Source organism: Girardinichthys multiradiatus, chromosome 1 (assembly GCF_021462225.1).
Source record: "Girardinichthys multiradiatus isolate DD_20200921_A chromosome 1, DD_fGirMul_XY1, whole genome shotgun sequence".
Classification (NCBI taxonomy): Eukaryota; Metazoa; Chordata; class Actinopteri; order Cyprinodontiformes; family Goodeidae; genus Girardinichthys; species Girardinichthys multiradiatus.
Genome location: NC_061794.1, coordinates 15,283,853 through 15,307,995, shown reverse-complemented (window position 1 = coordinate 15,307,995; position 24,143 = coordinate 15,283,853). Strand labels below are relative to the sequence as shown.

The 24,143-nt window shown below is 38.6% G+C and overlaps 1 protein-coding gene across 8 annotated transcripts in view; it reads left to right on the top strand.

Moving 5' to 3' along the window:
* Positions 1-24,143, top strand: part of LOC124872321 (nephrocystin-4-like) — a 277,448-nt gene that overhangs the window by 167,131 nt on the left and 86,174 nt on the right. For 7 of the 8 annotated variants that reach the window (XR_007039267.1, XM_047372196.1, XM_047372215.1 and 4 more), the window contains 4 exons: positions 231-368; positions 11,229-11,386; positions 13,987-14,178; positions 19,460-19,647. Coding sequence is in view for 7 of the 8 variants with exons in the window: in XM_047372196.1 (XP_047228152.1) it covers positions 231-368; positions 11,229-11,386; positions 13,987-14,178; positions 19,460-19,647 (676 nt within the window). In the remaining variant the exon portion in view is untranslated. The remainder of the gene's footprint in view (positions 1-230; positions 369-11,228; positions 11,387-13,986; positions 14,179-19,459; positions 19,648-24,143) is intronic. The other variant, XM_047372205.1, reaches the window with a different exon arrangement.

The window sequence follows — 24,143 nt, the reverse complement described above, 5'->3', positions numbered from 1 at the left end:
AGGGAGGAGAAAAACAGTTTTAACCTGGGCCCGCTGAGGAAGACGACTTTAAAAGCTTGTGGTTGTGGGAGCTGGGGGGAGCACTATAGAGGCTTCATGGTGTTAAAGAGAAATGGGCTGTTGTTGTGATTTGAGGCAGCACGTGTCTCTCAGGCATAAAGTATATTCCTTAGTACTGTTGTTGGTAATCATAATAATAACAGCAAGTCATTTGCATTGTTTCTCCGCAGCTCTCACTGTCTCAGCTGGCAGCTACTTCACACTACCCGACCATCAGCCACTCCAGCTCTGCGTTACCGGGGCAACAGTCATTTCCTTCTCTGCTCCATCCTTCCCCATTGGCATCAGCCCACCAGCTGTCACATGTCGTAAGATTTCCACCCCCGTTCCCTCACACACAAAAACACACAGTCATGGTCTCGCACTCAAACTTCACATACATGCCAAAGGAAATACACAAGCATTTAACAAAGACAAGAATTTACAGGGTTGACATTTCTACACAAAACACACTAAATGGTTTACATATCCTCAAGACAATGAAGGCAGTGATTGAGTTCATACATACAGAGCCTTGCTGAAGTATCCATACGCCTTGACATTTTTCATATTTTGTCATGTTACAAGCACAAAATTCACTGTATTTTACTGGACTTTTATGTGACAGACCATCATTACAGATACAAGGTTCATTAGGACATGTCTTTATTACCTTTGTTCTTTTGGGAGACTGAAAGTTTTGTCCATTCTCCTTTGCAAGATAGCTTAAGATTGGATGAAAAGCATCTGTGAGCAACAATTTTTAAGTCTTGCCACAAGCGCTTCATTGAACACCTGAATATGCTTTGATCTAAACTGTTCCACTGTAGCTCCAGCTGTGTTTTTTTTTTTTGTTGTTCTGATGGAAGATAAACCTCAACCTGTTTGTAACGAGAGTTTTTTCTAGGACTGTATTTAGCTGCATCCATCCTCCCATCAACTATGACCACCTTTCCCGTTTATGCTATTGAACAGAATCCGCACAGCATCATGGTACCGCCAACATGTTTTATTATGGGATGGTGTATTCAGGGTGATGTGGAGTCCACAGATCTTGTATCTTGTAGGATGTAGTTTTTCACCCCAACCCTGGTTTAAACGTTTCCACAACGTTATGCCGGACCTGTTTAGTATGTTCCTTGTTCTGTATGGTGCTCTTTGAACACAAAGGTTTTCTAACACATGTCTGAAGCCTTCACAAAACTGCTCTCTTCCTACTGGAATTAGGTTACATCCAGGCTGACTCTATTAACTGATTAAGTGACATCTGAAGGCGGTTTATGGAACTGAATTTTATTTGGGGGTTCCAGAGTTAAGGGGGCCTAATATACAATGCATGGCAAACATTTAAGAGTTTCATTTGTAGCAAATGGTGGAAACAAAGCAACCATTTCATTCCACTCTGCAGTTAGGTGAGAAGATGCTTTGTGTTACTATACCTTAAAAACGGACAGAAAAAAATACATTGAAATTTGGGGTTGTGACAAAATGTGCCTTTACACACGGAAATACATTTATACACAAAACTTAAACATGATCTCTAAATCTTTTCTCTTTGTCTCTAGTGTTGAACTGTTTTCAGTTCAACAGGAAAATATAAATTATTTGTTATTAAACCTTTTTTTATTTTTATGTAAATGCTACCTTACTATTTTAATTAATCCAGTGTCATGTAAACCTTCATAATTTATTGTATCTAATCCCACTTTAATCTATACATTTAAGACAATTATCTGATATTGGTACATTTATTTCTTAATGCTAAGAACCAGCATGAATGAAATCACTCATATTTAAAATTGTTTACAAACTACAATTCCTAACTAGCTCAATGAAACTGAGGGCATCCTGTCATTACAGTCTTCCCATATACTGTAGCAAAGCTGAGGAAGTCAGCTGCACTGTGAAGATTTTAATACCTCATGAATAATTTCCTGAAACGATGCAGGAGTAACCTGCTCCCCGCTGTTGTGGGTGTTTGCTGCCACAAATTGGCTGGCAGTCATTTTGCCTTTGAAAGCTGCCTTGTCTTTGCTAAATTAGACCATGTTCCCCCACAATGATGCACATATATGGGAATTGCTGCATGGCACATTAGAAACAGTGGTGCAAACCCACAGGAAAGGCAAAGAAAACCACACAAAGACTGACAGACAGACCCCTTAAACCTTTTACATTTTGTTGGACCACTTGTTTGCTGAATATTGGACCATTTGCACGTTGCTGGAGGCTACCAGACCTTCCGGCGTTTTCGGCCAGGAGGTAATATAAGAAGGTGAACGCTTTAATCTATTGCCTTCAGCTTGGGACCTCGACACGGTTACCACGCAACTGAAGCATCTCTCTGGAGAAGAAGACGTCCCACGTGGATTCTTCAGTTATTCTCCTTCGTTGACCAACGAAAAATCTATGAAAGAGGTTTCTGGAATGAGAAGGCCAGAAATTTCACTTTGCCAATTGAAGACATGAGTTTAACACGTAACCAAAAAAACCCTGGAGTTTCAAGGGGACGCAACTTTCCCTCCTTGTTTTGTACTAGTCGACGGCTGACGGTCAGATCATATTTTTCCTTTTCGTCAAGGAGGCCAAAAGACTGAGATTGACCACTTTCTTGGAGTATCCGCGGACACGCAGAAACTCTTCACCCCCCCTTTTTTCTTTCTCTCACTCGCTGCCCCAGAAGGAAGACTTCAACAAGTAAAATCCACCTTTTATTTTTATTTCTTTATTAGAAATAGTTTGGGCAGGATAGAGGAGGTTTTAGTGCGATGTAGAATCACTTAGAGTCTTAGAGTCTAATGTGTTCTGAATTGTATGTGCATGCCATTGTTCTTTTGAAACGAGATTACGGTTTGTTGTTTTCTGAGGCCGCCGAGTCTCGCAAGATTGTGCTTTTACTGTGCGAACACCTGAGAGCAGGTGCGCTGTGAAACTGGACTGCTATAATAACCGTATGGTGAAAATCAACCACTTTCTTTGTCTTCAACTTTCCTGCTTACTGGCTTGCCGCCAAAAGTTTTATTATCCTTTGTCCTCGGGGTTTACAACCTTGCTGGGGGGAAGGCTTATGACTGCCTGCATCTCACTGAGCTACACTTTCTGGCGGGCTGCGCTCCCAAAGCTTCGTTCAACACCATATTCCCTTGTCATATCACTTTTGCTATAACTGCTGGTTGATTCCATACACACCCACTGCTGTTTTGCTTTATTTTGTTTAGTTAGATATTTTACCCTTCTGTGTAGAACTTTGCATGTTTGATTAGGTGAAGATTATTGAATCGGAATAGCGAGGTGGTTCAGGCGGTTGATTCAATAAAGATTCATGTAGATAAAGAGAAGTTGTTTGTGTTTATTTTGTGCAAGAGTGATTTGTCAGTCAAAATAAGGTTAAACTTCCCCATGTTTCGGCAGAAACGGTTGATTAAACAGAGGCATCTCTGGTAATAGTTATCAATTATTACTGAGTATTTAACGGTTGTAATTATCAAAGGCGTTGAGCCACAATCACAACACCAGAAGACAGCTCTGGCTTCGATTCATAACTGAGGATTTTGGTTAAGAAATTAATTTTCTCAAATTATGATTTTTAATTATAATTATTGATAAATATTAATTAATCAATAATCATAATCCCAACAATTTTTGTCACAGTATATATGAAATACTGTTCTTCTATGATAGGAATTGGAGAACATTTGTGGCATCATGAGGACCAAGGTGAACTAAAAAGGTAAATCTTCAGCTTTGAACATCTCACAGAGAGCTGTTCAATACATAATCCTAAAATGTGGCCCAACTGCTAACCTGCCAAGACATGGCTGGGCAAAGAGAGTAGTAATTAAAGAAGCATTAAATAAAGCATAACAATACGGCTCTGGCTCTTTTAACAGCCCCTCCTTTTAATCATAATAGGTAGGAAATCTGGTGAACTATTAGTTGTACACTTCACAAATCTGGCTATTATGGAAGAGTAGCAAAAAGAAAGCCACTGGTTAAAGAAATCCATAGGCAGACCTGTTTACTGTGTCCTCTACAAACCAAGCAAGGGACACAGCAAACATGTGAAAGATGGTGCTTTGGTCCACTAATGAAACTACTAGTGAATTTTCAGGCCTACATTGTATGAGTTGCTGAGCACAGTAGACTGTCCAGAACACACCATCAGATCGGTGAAACGCGGTGGTGGCAGCATCATGCTGTTTGCTTTTTAGCACGGACAGGGAAGCTAGTCATAGTTGATCGGAAGATGAATAAATTGTGTATCCTTCCATTTTTAAAATTGTGCAGTACTTTGCGTTGTCTATCGCACAAAATTCCAATAACATAAGAAAGATAAGAAAATCTGAAATGCTATCTCTGAACTGTGTTGTCTGTTTAATGATGTATGGAAACACTATGAGCATCGTTGCTTTAAATCTGCATGTCATATGCACTGAAACGGGTAGATGAAAAGCAAAGCCACACAGATTATTCTGTGTATGAACGGTGCTTTACAGAAAAACTTGCCTCGCCATACTTTTTTTCTCATGTAATAGTGGTGGGACAAGCATAGACCACCCCAACACATGAATATTAAATTTGCAGAGTCTGCAGTTTTTGCATGATGTAATGAGACTTCTCTGCTTCAGTCAGCTTTCACCACAGCAGGTAACAGTGCTGAACGTCAGGGCTTGATATTAGTTACTGAATCTCTGTGGTATCTTTTATCAGCTATGCTTCTCAGAGTTTCATTACTAATAATGTGAAACCAATTACTAATTCAACTTGTTTATTAATGACATTAATCAGTACTTCTAAGTAATAATTACATCTTCATCATCCATCGTTTTCAGGTTGTAACTTTTGTGATGATCAGCTCTTTTCATTAGCCTGAATGCTTTTGTGTGAACCTCATTTATACTAGGATAGTGAGGTATAACTCTGTAAGATGTTCCCGATTTGTAGCAGTCTAATAAAATTTACAGTAAGCATAATTTAGCAATTTAACTAATAGATATAAAACATTTCCAGCAATATAAAAAGTCTTTTTTCTCCTTTTTCTATTTATTGCAGATTGTAAAAGCTGTGTTGCTGTGCTGCAGTACAACTTGAACTGTGTTTCTAACTAGACATCAGCTGTTTAATTATATTTCTCCCATCTAATATGCTTGAAATCCATACAGCTTAGGCTATGAATCATATTTCCCAAATAATCCTGGAACTGTGGATGAGTCTTGCTGAAGATAAGAGAATAATCAGGAACACAATATTGCAAAAAAGTGACAGTTGAATTTGACTCACAAAGACTAAGTCTTGCTGTGAGGAGAACTGCCAGAATATCCTATCTATCTATCTTGTTTCTATAACTACCTTGACAGATAAAAGACTAGTATTCCTAACATGGATGGATGGAGTAGACATATGAGGCAATAGATGGATGCATCTATAGATTTAAACACACTGCTAGCCACTGTTGCCTCATACTTACCTAGGAACCATAGTTGTGGTGTTTAGTTGAACTTGTTCATTTCAATTATTGTTGAAAGCTAATTATTGTTTTTTACAAGGTGGGTTTTGTTTTTTTCAAAATAGAGGCATCTTAAATGCTAGCTGTTAATAAAGTTGAGGAACGGTTTGACCTTTACCCCACAGTCTGAAAAAAGCTTTCATTTATAATATTGTAGGTAGTTTCTCTCAGTAAATTAACTTTCAGAATTTACTGTTTAAACCTCAATTTGTCCTTGTAACCATAAAACCTGAACACACCTGCCCATGGAAATCACTCATCCATATGTTTTCACACTTCAACAGCCTAATGTCAACAAGTTCAAAGGCATCAATTATTTGGCTCATTTAACATTTTTAAAGCTGCTGTCTTATGCCATGCCAACCAGAGAAGTTATTATGTTGCTGGCTGTTTCATCACAGGTTGTACATACAAGTGTACCTTGTGGATATGTAGGAGCATGATATTGGTCAAGGTTATTACCCATAAATAACATCCAGTTTAAGATAAAAAATATCGTCCAAAAGAGATGGAGATGGACAGGATGAAAATAAATCAGTATTAATTTAATTCAGTTTAATTATATAGCACCAATTCACAACACATGTTGTCTCAAGGCACTTCACAAAAGTCAGGTACATACATTCCAATTAGTCCTAACCATTGAACCGTGCAGTCAGAGTTAGTTATTTATTCAAATTGGATGAAAGGTTTTTCTGTCTAAGGAAACCCAGCAGATTGCATCCAGTCAGTGACTTGCAGCATTCACTCCTCCTGGATGAGCTTGTAGAGACAGTGGACAGTCACTGGCGTTGACTTTGCAGCAATCCCTCATACTGAGCATGCATGTAGCGACAGTGGAGAGGAAAAACTCCCTTTTAACAGGAAGAAACCTCCAGCAGAACCAGGCTCAGTGTGAGTGGCCATCTGCCACAACCGACTTGGGGTTAGAGAGAACAGAGCAGAGACACAAAGAGAACAAAGAAGCACTGATTGGAAAAGAGAAGGGGTCATACAGGTAGCAGAAATGGAGGGTGTGTTTGCACCTCAACCATAACTGAGCCGGTTTAGGCTAAACCTGACTCCCCCTTACTCCATCCAACAGGGAGGGAGGAAGGCTCCATCCCTTATAAACTAAGGCCACTCTAACTATAAACTTTATCAAAAAGGAAAGTTTTAAGCCTAGCCTTAAAAATAGACAGGGTGTCTCACGGACCAAAACCGGGAGCTGATTCCACTGGAGAGGAGCCTGATAACTAAAGGATCTGCCTCCCATTTTTATTCTAGAGACTCTAGGAACCACCAGTAAACCTACAGTCTGAGAACAAAGTGCTCTGTTAGGAACATATGGAACAATCAGATCTCTGATGTATGATGGAGCTAGATCATTAAGGGCTTTATATGTGAGGAGGAGAATTTTAAATTCTATTCTGGATTTAACAGGGAGCCAATGAAGAGAAGCAAAAATAAGAGAAATATGATCTCTCTTTTTAATTTTCATCAGAACTCTTGCTGCAGCATTTTGAATCAGCTGAAGGTTTTTAACGGCATTTTGTGGACATCCTGAGTAGTCAAGAATTACAATAGTCCAGCCTTGAAGTAACAAATGCATGGACTAGTTTTTCAGCGTCACTCCTGGATCGGATATTTCTAATTTTGGCAATGTTCTGGAGATGAAAGAAGGAAATCCTAGAAACCTGTTTAATATGGGATTCAACTGACATGTCCTGGTCTAAAGTAACAGCAAGGTTTTTTACTTTATTATCAGAGGTCAATTTAATGCCATCCAGGTTAAGTGATTGACTAAGCAGTTTCTTTTTTAAAGACTCCGGTCCAAAGACGACAACTTCTGTCTTGTCTGAATTTAGAAGCAAAAAATTTAAAGTAATCCAAATTTTTATATCTTCAAGACATGCTTGTAGTCTGTCTAATTGGTTGGGTTCATCAGGATTTATGGATAAGTAAAGCTGAGTATCATCAGCATAACAGTGAACATTTATCCTATGCTGCCTGATAATTTGACCTATTGGAAGCATATATATAGTAAAGAGAATTGGCCCAAGTACTGAACCCTGTGGTACTCCACAATTAACCCTGGAGTTTAAAGATGATTTATCATTTACATGAACAAACTGGAATCTGTCAGACAGATAAGATTTAAACCAGCCTAGCGCTGTTCTCCTGATCCCTACAGCATATTCCAGCCTTTTTAAGAGAATATTATGGTCGACTGTATCAAATGCAGCACTGAGATCTAACAGAACCAGAACAGACACAAGTCCATTATCTGAGGCCATAAGAATATCATTAGTGACTTTCAGCAGAGCTGTTTCAGTGCTATGATGAGCTCTGAAGCCTGACTGAAACTCTTCAAACAAGTCATTGCTGTATAAATGCTCACACATTTGATTAGCAACTATTTTCTCACGAATTTTAGATAAGAATGGAAGATTGGATATAGATCTGTAATTTATTAAGTCATCTCGATCAAGCGAAGGTTTCTTAAGTAAAGGTTTCATTACAGCTACCTTAAAAGCCTGTGGTACATATCCATTTACTAAAGATAGATTAATCATATCTAAAATGGGGCTGGTAATCAGTGGGAACTCTTTCTTAAATAATTTAGTTGGGATTGGGTCTAACATACAAGTTGAAGGTTTAGATGAACCTAATATTTCTGATAACTTCTAACTAAGATCAAAACAGTCCAAACACAAATCAGGTTCTGCAGCTATTTCCAATGTTGTCTCACTTGCTGAGGATGAAGTAATCATCTTCGGGAGTATGTCAAAGATTTTCTTTTTAATATAATCAATTTTATTTAAGAAGAATCCCATAAAGTCATGGCTGCTAAGAGCTACAGACAATATGTATATGTACACACATATATATATGTGTATATATACACTGCTCAAAAAAATAAAGGGAGCACTCAAATAACACATCCTAGATCTGAATGAATGAAATATTCTCATTGAATACTTTGTTCTGTACAAAGTTCAAAATGCTGACAACAAAATCACACATAAATCATCAATGGAAATTAAATTTATTAACCAATGGAGGCCTGGATTTGGAGTCACACACAAAATTAAAGTGGAAAAACACACTACAGACTGATCCAACTTTGATGTACTGTCCTAAAACAAGTCAACATGAAGCTCAGTATTGTGTGTGGCCTCCATGTGCCTGTATGACCTCCCTACAACGCCTGGACATGCTCCTGATGAGATGGTGGATGGTCTCCTGAGGGATCTCCTCCCAGACCTGGACTAAAGCATCCGCCAACTCCTAGACAGTCTGTGGTGCAACGTGATGTTGGTGGATGGAGCGAGACATGATGTCCCAGATGTGCTCAATCGGATTCAGGTCTGGGGAACGGGCGGGCCAGTCCATAGCTTCAATGTCTCCATCTTGCAGGAACTGCTGACACACTCCAGCCACATGAGGTCTAGCATGCGGCCCTCCAAAGAAATGTCACCCCACACCATTACTGACCCACTGCCAAACCAGTCATGCTGAAGGATGTTGCAGGCAGCAGATCGCTCTCCACGGTGTCTCCAGACTCTGTCACGTCTGTCACATGTGCTCAGTGTGAACCTGCTTTCATCTGTGAAGAGCACAGGGCGCCAGTGGCGAATTTGCCAATCCTGGTGTTCTCTGGCAAATGCCAAGCGTCCTGCACGGTGTTGGGCTGTGAGCACAACCCCCATTTGCGGACGTCGGGCCCTCATACCATCCTCATAGAGTCTAATCGTTTGTGCAGGCACATGGGCATTTGTGGCCTGCTGGAGGTAATTTTGCAGGGCTCTGGCAGTGCTCCTCCTGTTCCTCCTTGCACAAAGGTGGAGGTAGCGGTCCTGCTGCTGGGTTGTTGCCCTCCTACGGCCTCCTCCACGTCTCCTGGTGTACTGGCTTGTCTCCTGGTAGCGCCTCCAGGCTCTGGACACTACGCTGACAGACACAGCAAACCTTCTTGCCAGAGCTCGCATTGATGTGCCATCCTGGATGAGCTGCACTACCTGAGCCGCTTGTGTGGGTTGTAGAGTCCGTCTCATGCTACCACGAGTGTGAAAGCACCACCAACATTCAAAAGTGACCAAAACATCAGCCAGAAAGCATAGGTACTGAGAAGTGGTCTGTGGTCCCCACCTGCAGAACCACTCCTTTATTGAGTGTGTCTTGCTAATCGCCAAAGAAATCCCCCTGTTGTCTTTTCCATTTGCACAACATGTGAAATTGATTGTCAATCAGTGTTGCTTCCTAAGTGGACAGTTTGTTTTCACAGAAGTTTGATTTACTTGGAGTTATATTGTGTTATTTAAGTGTTCCCTTTACTTTTTTGTGCAGTGTATATATACACATATGTACACGTTTATTTGCATAATTTTACATAGAAGTTTAAAAAAAATATATAAAAGTGCAAGTTTGTAATCTGAAAAACCGTGAGAAATTTGAAAGGGGTATGTATACTTCTGCAAAGCACCTGACCTTGCTTTGTGATGTTTTAATGAAACATCTTGGATAAATAATGCCTCAACCAAAGGGTTTATGGAAAACATGGGACACAAATCCAGCAAAAACAAACAGGATATAGTGCCATGCAGAACAAGCATGTTATATGAAGGAAGACAGATATCAAATGTTGTAGTTCAAAGTGATGTGCTGCAAGTAATATTGGAATATGACCAATAGCTTGTGGGAAGCAGTGAGGATGATGAAATTGCTTCCCTCACTTCTGACATCTTGTGGTTTCCTCTTATTTTTTTCTTAAGAGTGATAGTATAGCAGAACTAGAAAACATTTTAAACACAACTATGTAAAGCTTTGTAATTCAGACAATTGTCTTTGATTGGCTGGCCAAACATAAAAAAAATCTGAAATTTATGTTGTCCTATTCAGCATATAATTTGATGCTTTTTTGTTTAATCAAAAATCAGAAAAAGGTTATGTTGCTTTGGTGCACACATATGGGGATAAGCATTTAATTTCCACGTATTCTATTGGATTCAAAACTACCACCTATTTTATGTTTTATAGTCCTTAGAATATAAACATTAGCATCTGTGAAAATCCGAATGAACAGATCAAACTTGCTTGATTGGTGAATCTCAACTTGTGAAGTTATTTAGATGATTTATTAGAATCAAACATTGACACGGACCCAGGAAACCCAGACCAGGGTAAGCTCCTTACCCCCTCTGTGACACATTGCTGCTGCTTGTTAAAGATACGTATTTTCACTGTTAACTCAGGCTTGGAGCAGTCAGAGCAATGAGCAATTTCCACAATCAGTTTTGACAAATCCGCTACAAGCTTTTTACTTAGTGCCTCATTCTTTTAATCCATGCCTTCATAACCCAATTTTGCTTCCCATGCATCCAGTTGTCAGCTGTGTTTAGTAACGTCAGACTTTTTTCTGGAATTCTCTTTGCTTGTGATTGTACTGTAGTGAGTAATTTCTTTGTGATTCATGCATCTTTGCCTACACTTTTGTGTGATCAGCTCGTAATTAGATGGTAGAATTTGCTTCATGCCAATCAGAGTGATGAGTATGAAAGTGAACTTAATTAATGGGGAACAGTCTGACTTATCAGTGAAGAAACACAGATGGTTCCTGATCTTCTGCCATGCTGCAGCAGTTCTGCTGCATTAATCCTATGTATTGCATTATTGATAGATCGGTCCTTGTGTCTTTTTGCAGGCCTGCTCTGCTGTCAGCCACATCACCCACCTGGAGATGGACTTTCAGCAGGAAGGTGATGACATGACCTCCAAGGAGAAAGAAGGAGACCAGCTTCAAGAGCTGCCCTTCACCCCTGTCCATGCTCCTGTCATTACTCTTGTAATGAATGTGCCGAGGTGAGCTGCTCATGTTGTTTGTCCTAAATTGTAAAGGGAATTTAATGCCACTTTAAGCCCTGAGAAGAGTTTGGTTGAAGCTGTCATCATCTGTTTAAAATCCATTAATGAAAAGTTCAGTATTGTAAATTAGTATCATGGAATGACACCAAAAATGTTTGCAAACTAAATACCAAATGTACAGGGACAAAAGCAATGCTCTGTCACAAATCCAGGACTTTTTGTTACTTGGTTCTTGTTTGTGTTTCAAGACTTTTCAGTTTTTAAAGGACGACGCTCTGGCAGTGGCTGCTGCTTTAGCGGTGAAATAGGACTTTCTATTTTTAAGTGAAGTATAAAAACCAAGTCGAATAAAATTTCTAATTTCAAAGGCCCTAAGAGAGGCCCTAAGATTTATGGGCAACAGGTTGCCATAGATCTTTTAGCAGGATATTTGTTTTCCAAAATATTGCCAAATCATATTTTTTCAAAGTCCATCTCAGTCCACAGACCTTAATCTTGCAGAAAACCTTCTTGGTGAAACGAGGAGCAGAGAGCATAAGAGAGGACCCAGGACTCTGTAAGATCTACAGAGAATGTGCAAAGAGGATTGGTTAAAGATCTCTCTCTCTGTGTGCTCCAACCCTGTAAAATGTTAATATCGTACTGGTGATAGGGAACTGCGTAAAGTCCGGACAGCAGAATTATCAATAATTGTGTCAATTGATAAAAAACAAATGTTTATTAAAATGTTTTCCCCTGTCGGATCATTCTTATTTTCACAAAAGGTTAGACTTTTTGGTGTGAAATTAATACTACTTCAATAAGAGATCATTAAATAATGTGAAACTTCTCCCTCATGTTTACCAGTGGCACCAATAAATGTGGTCAGTAATGTGGAGAACCTCCACCCACTCGGTCCATAAAAAATATTAAAAAAAAAAATCTTAATTTCACATTTTTCACATTTACAGTGACTTAAATGCAGATTATTCATCCTTTTATTCTCCTAAACTCAGTGTCTGTGGAACTAAAACATTTCCTCTACAACCCAAAACTACTGAATTTTTGGCTCTGTTGGAGGAAAATGTCAAGCCCAGCTGCTGGACCGAACCTCCAAACAAAAACACTTTCTTAATGTTGTTCAAATAATTATAACCAATCCTCCTAAACAATATTTGGGATGCTGGGGTTAATCTTTACTACAGTTTCTGGAGTTGAACCAAGTTAATCTTTTAGCATCAACTTGATATAGAAACACTATTTTGACACAAAGTTATTTAGAAAATATTCTTAATCAAAATATCCTTTTTTGATGTTTTTTTTTTTTTTTTTTTTCCCACAACAGTAACATGTGTAAATACTCACATATTTCAACTTTGATTTGGTCGATCTTATTTCAGTGAACTGAATTTACCAATTCAATTTCAATGAAAACACTTCGATCTCTGTTGAATTAGTCCCCTGAATGAGTAACTACACTTTGCAAATAATGAACACAAAAACTGAGAAACAAATCCTTGCTTTGGTAAACAGCATCTGTAAATAAGCAGCTGGCACTGAAACAATTTCCTAGTCCTGGCATATTGGATCCAGACACACCATGTTGTTCAGTTCAGTGAGCTGAAACATCTTTGCCTCTTCACTCAGAGCCAGAAAATCTTTTGGACTGTTTTCAGTGTGAAATGACCCACTTTTTAGAGAAGAACAATAAAGTCAAAAAAAGTTTAATCCAAGTAGCTGTGCATATCTGATGGAGCGCCTTTTGAAACAAAGATGATGGCTTGAATATTAATCCAGAGTGACTAAATTAAAAGAAAAGTTGAAGGAATGGAAAAAGTGGCAAAAAAGCATGAAATTCATACAGCTACAGGGAAAAGCATGTCACTGCCGTCGCCCTGATTAGTTTGATCAAGGTTTCTTTCTTTGAAAAATTTTTAATTACTGGCTCAGCTTTTTAAGAAATGGACTCTGACTGTGTTGGTGCTGTGACACTATTGCTCAGTTTCCTATATGTGCTCTTTAGCCAGCCATCTGTGTGCTGCATTTGTCAGAGCTGTAGCATCCTGAATCGCCGTTGAAAGTACAAGTTATGAATGTTACCATCGTTCTTTTGAAACAGGTGGCTACTATGATTAGAGATAACTGGCAATTAAGCTTGAAAATCCTGAGGGAGCGCTTTGGCACCCGTTCCCCTTTTCCTCCCTCGTAACTGTTATCCTGGAGCTGCTGTTTGATGGGTATCGCTGACACCCGTATGCTGTCTGATAATCATTTCATCACATTTATGTTTAGTGAAGACGGATATTGCAACTCAAGTTAAGTTAAATGGCATGAAGTGACAAAGTTGACGTTATCTCTCAAACGATAAACATCTTGAATTAGTATAGAAAGGATTCAGGGTAAATCGAGAAAGGTTGGAATTGATAAACAGGTGTTGTATTTTACCCAGCTCTCATTTTTCTTGTCTCGTTTCAAACAAATCACCTTAATGAGGCCTGTGCAGCAGGGAATCATCGTATTACCTCCTGTTGTTAGTCAAGCATCAACAACACATTTGAAGAAGTCTGTGTGCTGTGCTCCAACAGATCTGACATTTACCTTTGATGATCTTTCTCCAGCTCCTGCTCAGTCAGCTCCAGGAGCTCACTGGCACACCTTTTCTCTGCCGGCTATCCTGAAATTGTGGACTGCAGCGGGCAGGTGGCAGAAGTCCTAGATCCCACTGAACCCCTGCCCTTCGATCCTCAGCGGGAGGAAGCTGACCTTTTGCAGGGAAACCTGCTGGTGTTTCAGTTTCTGGCATTTACCAGGTAAGACCTGTGGTGGTGTGACACATACAGCAGCAGTAATGATACAAAGTTTTAGCAGCAGCATCCTGTGTCCTGAACATTATAATAAACGGTGTGATCTCCACAGATTTAGCTTAGAGATCAAGATAGGTGGAGCATTGTTATAAAGTGCAAAAATGTTCACACCCCTTGTACATTTCCACATTTTGCCAAATTAGAACCTCAATAAACTTCAATGTATTTTAGCAGGATTTCATGTGATTGACCAACACAAAGTAGCACATAATTGTGAAGTGGAAGGAAAATGAATTTCATTTTTTTTTTACAAATAAAAATGTGTCTGTTTGCATTCACCTTCCTTAAATCAATACTTGTAGAGCTGCTTTTTGCTACAGATATAGCTACAAGCCGTTTGGGGTATGTCTCCATCAGCTGGACTTTGAGTCTATTCTAACACATGAATATGTTTTTTGTTGGGTCGCACGCTCTACTTCTACAGCATGCGCCGGGCCCACATGAATTTGTTTTGATCTGAACCCTGTCACAGGAGCTGTCGCTGTATTGTTCCATGGCATTGTCCTGCTGGAAGGGTAACCTTTGCCCCGGTCTCAAGTATTTTGCAGCCTCTAACAATCTTCCATGATTTCCCTAGATTTAGCTCCATCCATCTTCCTAAAAAATCTGACTATCTTTCCTGTCAGCACAGAACAAAGGCATCCCTACAGCAAGTTTCAACATGAGGGTTGTCTTCTTAGAGTGATCAGCAGTGTTGGTTTCTGCTGTTTTGCTTATAGGCCAGAGCAATGGTTTTGGTCTCATCTGACTAGAGCTCATGTTTGCTGTGCCCCTTATATGAAAGTTTTGCTACCACTGGGCAGTACCAGTCCATGGGTTATTTAGTTTTGCAGTGTACCATTTGGCACTGCAGTGTATCAAATAACCACAAGATAATAATGATGGTTTATAATTTGGTACTCTTTACGATCAGATCGTCAGAACTGTTTTATTTTGAGAAATTGAAGGCATCCTTGTGCTTCTGCTGGTGCACTGGATGAGTTGGAAGATGCACAGTTAAGAAAGAGCAGGACGAGAAGCATGTTAGCTTGGCATGGAGGAGGGAACATACATGGCTCGGCCAGGAGGTATGCTGCTGCTTTTTATTTGTGTCGGTTATATACTCAGCAGCTCCTCCAAAGTTGGGCCTCGTAGGTGTGATTACAATCCCCCTTGCTGTTAGATGAACATCTATGTCTTGATGGAGCTTCGGTTGTCTCATACTCAATTTTAGGATGATGCACTGAACAGTGCTCCATGAGATATTTTCAAAACCTGGGATATTGTTTATAAAACTTTTTACTGTTTTATAATGAAGCTCTGAAGCCTTTACAGAACATCTGTCTTTATACTGGGATCAAACTACTCACAGGTGGAGTCTGTTTACCAATTAGATGACTTCTGGAGGCAGTCTAGGGGTATCAGAGTAAAGTGGGGTTAATACCAACTCCCTTCCTTCACACTTATTAGATTATTATTTGAAAAGCAATAAGGTAAAAACCATGCATCTTTTTACTCCCCTTTGATAACTCTGCACTGCTTTGTGTCAGTCTATCACATAATATAACATATCACATCCTAATTAGAAACGCTAAAGGTTTTGGTTGTAAAGTGGCAAAATGTTCAAGGTGTGTGACTATTTTTCAAGTCACTGAGCGTAAAAACCTACACAATATTGCTGCATTTGTGGGCGTAGTAGTCTCAGATCTGCTGCATTGTGAGAAAATCTGAGCAGGTACAAATTTGACAGCTTCTCACTTCTCTCTGTGCCTTGAGCGTCTGGCCTTGTATGTGCATTGAGGAATTACTTTTACAAATGGACTTTTGTTTGATGGTTCAGGATTATCCCCCACTGTCTGTTCAGAAAGACTTTAGTTCACATAAGTCCTGCCAGTCATCCTATGCACACGTCAATTACATACCCATACATGGCATGTATACTCTGTATTACAGAAGCACATATTTCCTGTCAAATCAGGCTGAATAGCACCTCTGTCATTGTCCCATCAGAAAGACCTATGGAGTAGTCAACCCATCTGACTGGAGCTGACAGTGACAGGGGGCTGCTGAGGGATGTCAACAAAAGCCTCCACTCTTTGTGTCGTTCCATCAGCAGTCTTTTTCATTTGTCTTGGTTGTCATTGACTCATCAGCGCGCTGCTTTGACTTCTTACTGTACTAACCTCACTACTTTGTAACTTTTTTTCTGTTTAGAGACTTGATATGCGAAACTATTGGCATTGTTTATTTATATACCTTTGGATTTATGCAGTTTCTGTTTGGAGCGATTACAATCAGGACTTGTAAGTGACAGCATGTACATGTGTATCATTGACAGATGGTAAGATTACACCAGACTCATATTCCAAAGTCAAATATTTAGATTTTGGGCAAAATTTTATATTTCATGTAAGGCTGCACAATATATCGCAACTATATCGCCATCCCCAAAATCAGTGTTCGCAATATTCATATCGCAAAGGACTTTTTGGAGTACAGTTGTTGTAGGATAATATATCTCAAGTGTTATGAACTTACGTTTTTCATGCTAATGTAATATTTACCGAGTTGGACAGAGTCTCACTTAAGCAGATGATCACACTGAACCCTGATGATGCTAAAGGTCACAGTGTGTAGGGAGTATAGATGAGATAGAGAGGAAAGAAGAGAATAGGCATATATTGCAACTGATATTCCCATAGCAAAATTTTCTAATATTGTGCACCCATAATTTAATGTGCTTTCATGTTTCTGCAGACTCTTTGAAGTCTGAAAATTTTTGCATACTTAGCTCAATAAAATATCTCACCTTTGATGATAGATCACTTTGTCCAAAGTGCCTGTGGTACACCCTTAAATGATAGGTTGCTATGCACTGACATTATTGAAGCTTGAATCTGAGAATGGGAAGAAAAGATAACACTAATACCAGGCATTTTAAGAGTTTAGAAGCTGAAAATATTGTGCTCAATCTAATTTTCTTAAAATAAAACTATGAGTAATATTTGTTTATAATATTTAGTCCGTATTTACAGAAGAATGAGCAGAAATGTCAGTTTCTAGTCATTCAAAGATGTTGGAAATGTGTTCTAAATGAACATGTAATTGCAATGAGAAATGGTTCTACAAAGAACCCTTCTCCATTATTACCTACTCGTCTCTCTCAGGTCAGCTTACACCACACTGTTTGGTTTGTTTTGCATGACAGTTGAGTACCGTCTAAATGTGGACAGGATCGTCAATAGCAAGGCAGCCCCACAGTCCGAAAAAAGTAACTTGATGTGATTTGTAGTGGCGCAAACACTACAGCCTTGACGGCTGCTCAGTCTATGGCTGTAGCTAGCATCCCATAGTGGTCTTATAAACTATAAGCCCAGCGTACAACCATTTAACTGTTGAAGATATTAAGTAGTTATAATACGTGTGATGTGACTAGTGGCGCCGCCCTCTAACCAGTCATTGATGGACAGTCTTCTGATGTTGCTTTTTAAGCACGATTCCACATGTTGGATCCGCATCCAATCAGGTACTAAATATAGTAACGGTTCAATGTAGCCATTACCAATGGAAAAACGTAAAAGGTCAGCAGAGCCTTACCGAACTGTGCTGAGTAGGGACTAGTGGAAAAGGGCCAAATTTGGCTGTTTGTCATACTTCTGAGATTTCTTTTTTATAAAAACATGTTAAAATGCATGTCATTCTCTTTCCACTTTACCATGATGTGCTTCTTTTTGTTGGTCAAATCACATAAACTCTCAATAAAACTCATTGACATTTATGGTTCTAAACGTTGAAGACTTTTTCAAGGCACTGTTTTTCTGTAGCCTTTAAAATGTCATATGTTTATGAAAAATGTTTTTAGCTCCTAGAAAACCAACGTGGATATCTGCTAATTCTCTGTGATAAAACAAACTTTCTTGCTACAGTTTTACAGTACAGTAGGCCCAAATCAAAGTGTCTATAAAAAGTGTGACAAATGCAAAAAAAAGTTGATGCTTGATACAGTAAATCCTAGAGAGAGATGTTATTTGGTATAAACTTATTATATAGTTCAGAGAAAATCTATTTCAATGCTGTTGTGTGTGCACTCATGCTTAGATCCCATAAAGGCATTTAAGCACATCCTCACTGCAGGCACTGGTGGAAAACTTCGATTCTTATATTGTTATAGTACAACAGTAAATGTTAAAAGTCTCTGGGTGAGTTAAAATATTTTCACATAAAAACCTGAAGACAATGCAACAAAGTATGGATTTCTATTACAGATTTAACCAGGCTCTGGTAAGGAACCTGATTTAATTCTTCAGCTTCTTTTTCAAAGCAGTCTGAAGTGCTACTTGAACCCACAAACTCCAGCTTACAGTGAATTGCAGATCTGTGTGGCTTTCTGTCGTGTAGGATGAGGGTGGGTTAGCTACCACATAATTATGAAAAACAGGTATGGCAAGCATTAGTTTTTACTGTGCAGCGGGATCACTGAGACAAGTTTGGAGGCTGTGGCTAGACGGTGTAATTTATTCCTGTCTCAAGTTTTATGATGAATCTCATCTGTTCACAGGATGCACAACAAGGTGTCTTTGGATTTACTTCTATTTTAAACTGTGATGTCATAACTGCTTGCTTGAATTCAGAATGTTTTATTTTTTGAAATGATTAATAAAACTCAAAAGTGTAAATCTTTGTCTATTTTTTCAGGTTGGAAAGAACCACTTGAGCTTGTTCTGAATATATTCTTTTTCAATAATGCTCTGCTTAAAGTCACTTTTTGCAAGTTCAGCGGGAGTCATTTTGGGTAAATCTCATTGTTGAAGTGTTACATTGAATGTTTGTAACTGCGTGTGAAATTGCACTCAGAGGGAGGCGTTTGTGTTAGAAGCAATACAAACTGCTGGGATTTTCTTGGTCTCAAAGGCCTCTTTTTCCTAAATGTGACTCTTTCAAAACAAAGGAAGGATTTCATTTGTATGAACTTCAATGAAGGTCCATTTATTTACCAGTTTCTATACAATATTTCCTCATGTTGCATCAAAGGTTTTTGTAATAAGATTTTTATTTAGAGCTTCTTCCTTAGAACTGTCCTATATAAAGCATTATCTAAATGCAACTTAATCCCAGTGGTTGTTAGTGGCATCATTTCCTTACATATATACTACTTTTTAATATAGTTTTTTTAATAAAATGAGGAATATTAGTATATAACTACAATATTTTTAAAAAAAGGTAACATATTTTTTTTTTCTCTCTGCAGAATACAAGCCGCAGGTGTCGCTAGCGACTGGCCTCGCAACATCTATGTTACCTTCCAGTTTTATCGCTTTCCACCTGTCACTTCACAGCAACTTAGGCTGCTGACCAGCGATAAGGTTCAGCACAACGCTAGTGAGGCGCTTCCTTGTGTGTTAGCCACCATCAACAGAGACGGATCTGTTAATAGTGGTAAGGTTTCACGTCTACAAAACAAGAGAGTTTTCATGTTGACAGGTGGGTTCAAGGGATGTAAATAGTGTCTGCTCATGTCACCTTATCATCAGAAACATCCTGTCCTAACAGCAGTGGCTGGCTCAAAATGTTTTACATTTTAAATGACAAAAAACTGAATGTATTGTATTTGGGAACAGTACAGTAGCTGGCCTTCATTCTTCTTTAAGCTACACTTCTACTGTTAGAAATATTGATGGTCTCTTTGACTCAAATTTCAGATTGCCAAACAAATTACCAATGTGATTATGATGAGATTCTTTAACTTATGGCTCCTAGCCAAAGCCAAAAAGTTTTTAAATTGCAATGACCTTGAAAAGGTCGTCCACACTTTTATAACTTAGCGTCTGGACTACTTTTCTGTAGCAGCTCCTAGATTTTGGAATAAACTCCCAGCCAAATTAAGACTTATCTCTGACCTGGGCCTCTTCAAGTCAAGATCTAAGACATATCTATTTAAGATTGCTTTTAATACCTAGTAGTGTGACACTTTTTAAATCTATTTTTCTATTGTTTCTTATGTTTTTGTCTTTTTTTTTATCGCAACTTCATTATTTTATTTTATGTTACTCACTGTAATGCACTCTGGTTAACATAGTGGTTATTGTAAAGGGCTATACAAATAAATTATTCAATTATTATTACCTCTTATCAAGTGAAACCCTTTTGAAATCCCTAACAATGGTTACAACAACTTCGGATCACTTCCGGTTCCTAGGAACCACCATTTCTCGGGACCTGAGATGGTCCTCACACATAGACACTGTTGGTAAGAAGGACCAGCAGAGACTGTACTTCCTGCAGCAACACAAGAAGTACAACCTTCCACAGAAGCTGCTGGTCTTTTTCTACTCTGCCATAATTCAGTCTGTCTTGTGTTCGTCCATCACTGTGTCGTTCTGCTCATCCACAAAACAGATCGGGTCCAGACTGCAATTAACAATTAGGTGTATAGAGAGGATCATCTAGGCTGGCTATCCCTCCATCCAGGACTTGTACAGGTCTAGGTCCAGGAAAGGGGCAGTTAACAGCTCAGCAGACCCCATACATCCTGGGTGCAAACTGTTTAGACTTTCATTTTTGGGACGGTGCTACAGAGCGCTATTTGCAAAAACCTGCCGCCACAGAGACAGTTTTTCCCCCAGGCTGTTTCTCTGATGAACACTTAACAGTCCTGATGCCCTGATGGACACCATGTACATTTGCACCAATTCAGCCCCTATTAAAAATATATATATTTATTTCCCCTTTTATATTTCTAAAAAAGAAAAGTCCTCTCAGAGCAAAGTGGAACCAAAGCCGATTTCCTTGTTTTTGTGCACAAACCTGGCCAACAAAGCTGATTCTGATTCTAAAGCCCTGATAAAGCATATATCATATTCAGATTCTCTATATTATTTAGACGGTGATCACCGTCTCGTCTCTCCTTGTTACCATTGTGCAATAATTTCCTGGAACTTTAAGCACCTTCCGTGATGCTTTGAGGTGGTCTAATGCTCAAACACTTCTCCTTCAGTCAGCTGAGCGACATCTGATTGATCTGGAGTCTATTCATGCAGCAGCTAATGAAATGGAAGAGATGTTACATCTTCTGACAGAGTGTGATCTTGACCACACAAATGACCCCCCCCCCCCACCACCTACCAATATGTCTCCATTCCCAAGATACACTCCGCTCTAACTCTGTCAATATTTCTTTGTCCATTTATATTCTCCTGTTTATCTATAGACGGATGCTTGACTTCTAAACCTTTTCCTCTTTGTCTGATGAAAGAGGCTAAAAAGTTATGATTTAACAAGTTGTTTATTCACATCTTGTTTCCTCAGATATTACTATCTGATGTCTTTGTCCTTAGCTCTTTTACTTGTTGAACCACAAAAAAAGTTACTTTTTATATAAACATGGCTAAGCCTAGCTAATAAACAAACGCTAGCCTATATATGTTTCTAAAAAAAAAATGCTACAATAAAAAAAGATTGTAATGTTCTTTGTAGAGCTGGTGATTTTCAATATAAGAATTTGTAGCCAGTAATAAGGGCGTGCTTTATTCTGTCTTTTTTTTATTTTTATCTCAAGAGACATAATCAAGTTATTGTTGAACTGTCTTCACATCACCACTGCACTTTTCTCAACCATGTAAAGGTTTTGAACGTGTCCATTACAAGTAAATAAATAAGGAAGAATTCACAAAGACACACTTATAGAATATCATATACTCCTCTATGTTTGGTAATTTTTCCTGACTGGTAGCCAGTGGACTACCTGGGTAAAGCCCAGTCCATCTGGAGGCCGGAGCTTTGTGTTCTGAAGTACTTTAGATATCTAAAACAACTTGATTTGAATTGTTTTTTTTTTTTAAACATATCTGTGACCCTTTAGTTAAAAAAAACTTTGATAAGCTCTGGAATTCTGTAATTTCAGCCCTACATTATTATATACTGTAATATTTTCAGAGTAGTTTATATAAAGGGCTCAAATTAGTGCTGCTCTACTTCACTGGATGATCAGGGATCATGATCTTGATCCTGCCATTTTATACTGCACATTATCAGTATAATTGAAATTCTTCTCTAAGGCCTCTGTTATTGAGTATTTAATTTTGTATCCTTCACACCTTGATGCAATGTCATTTGCTTTTGCTTCCAGGACTTTTTTTTTCTGAGATCAGGTTTTTTTTTTTTTGCTAAGCCAAAGAAAGTATAAAAACGTTTGTTTTTTTTTGTCAATTACTGACAGCAACCACAGAAGTGGAATTGGTTGTCAGAACTAACAGCACTAAGAGCGAGATGTGGCGAGAATTGGAGGAAAATTGAATCAAGCTTTACTTATTTTAGTTCTGTATTTAAAAGCTACATTTATAAGCACATGTCAAATTGTACAAGTGTTGAAAAAGAGAGAACATGACAGACGCAATCTAACTTCAAAATGATTTCTAGAATGGGGTTGGTCAGACTTGGAGGAACTTGTCTGACTGTGAAAAATACAAAGATTTTAAACAAGTCGGCAAGTTTCTGAGATGTCTGACTCATGGACGGACTCAAAGATTAGCCACAGCATTCTGCATCAGTGGCCTTCTTGTCTTCAATATAGCCTCTATATTCTGGAGCATAAAATTAAACCTCTAATCTTGACCTGTCATATTGTTCTTAACACTTAAATGTTTCAGTTGATGAAACAAATTTCATTAACAAAGTTAATACAAAAAGCAGTTTTCATATGATGATTTCATGTTTTTTTAAGAAAGCTACTCAAATCATTCTGGCCCTGTGTGGAAAAGTAATGATCCCCCATGTTAAGTAATAAATAAACTATGATGAGCCACTTTTTCTGGAAACTTGAGTTTTTTTTTTTAACAGACTCAACCCGGCCTGAATACTTCCTGACCTCTAGAATCAAGAAACTACTTAAATAGAACCTGTCTGACAACATGAAGCAGACTGAAAGATCTCAAATGGCAAAACATGACACCCTAATCTAAGAAAATCCAATAACAGATAAGAAACAAAGTCATTCACAGCCTACAACATTAATTCAAGAGCACATTGACACCTGAACCAGGTTACAAAGAGCAATCTTTAAAGCAGTACAGATAATGTTAGTGTTCATAATTCAACATCATAAAACAAAATTGGAAAATATTGGATCCAGAATCACTACTGAACCCAAAGGCTCTTCTAGCATTTGCCAAAAAAGCTTCTTGATGATTTTCAAAACATTTGGGAAAATATTTTGTAGAGTGTAACTTTCTGGGAGCTCTTCATCTCACAACTGGTGTAAACATAACAGTTAAACATGGTGGTGGTAGTGTGATGGTTGCGAACTGATTTGCTCAGGACCGGAGGAGGTAGTCTGGCCATCAGTTTGTGTCTTTAAGCTTAAAGCACAGGTGGGTTATGGAGCAAGTCACATATCCACAGCACACCGGCAAGACCTCCCCTGAATTTCCTCAAAAAAAAAACATTTTGAAGATTAATGTCTTGATTTAAATCTGACTGAGATGCTTTGACGTGACTATAGACAGGCTGTTCACCCTTGGAGACCCTCCAGTGGATTGATGTATGCATTTTGTATTGAATTTGGTTAACTTTATGTGATTAACAAAAATTTGTTTGATGATCTGAAACATTTAAGTGTGACAAACTGTAATGCTTTTGCTTGCCTCAGTTTCTGTTGTGTCCCACAGAGCTGTTTGAAGTCTGATGGGGCACGTTGTACAAATAAATAAGGCGGATAGATCAAAAATATGCACCAGTGGCTGAGGAGTATCAACACCATTAGGGTGTGTGCTGGGCCACGACAATATAAAGCTAGTTGATGTATTGTAAAAACATTGGCCAACCAGGGCACATAGTTACCTAGATCAATGTGTTTCAGCATCCAATAGTTTAAATGGTTATTGTGTTGGATTAAAATAGAGGACTCAAATGTCCCTTAAAACTAAAGACTCAGGGGT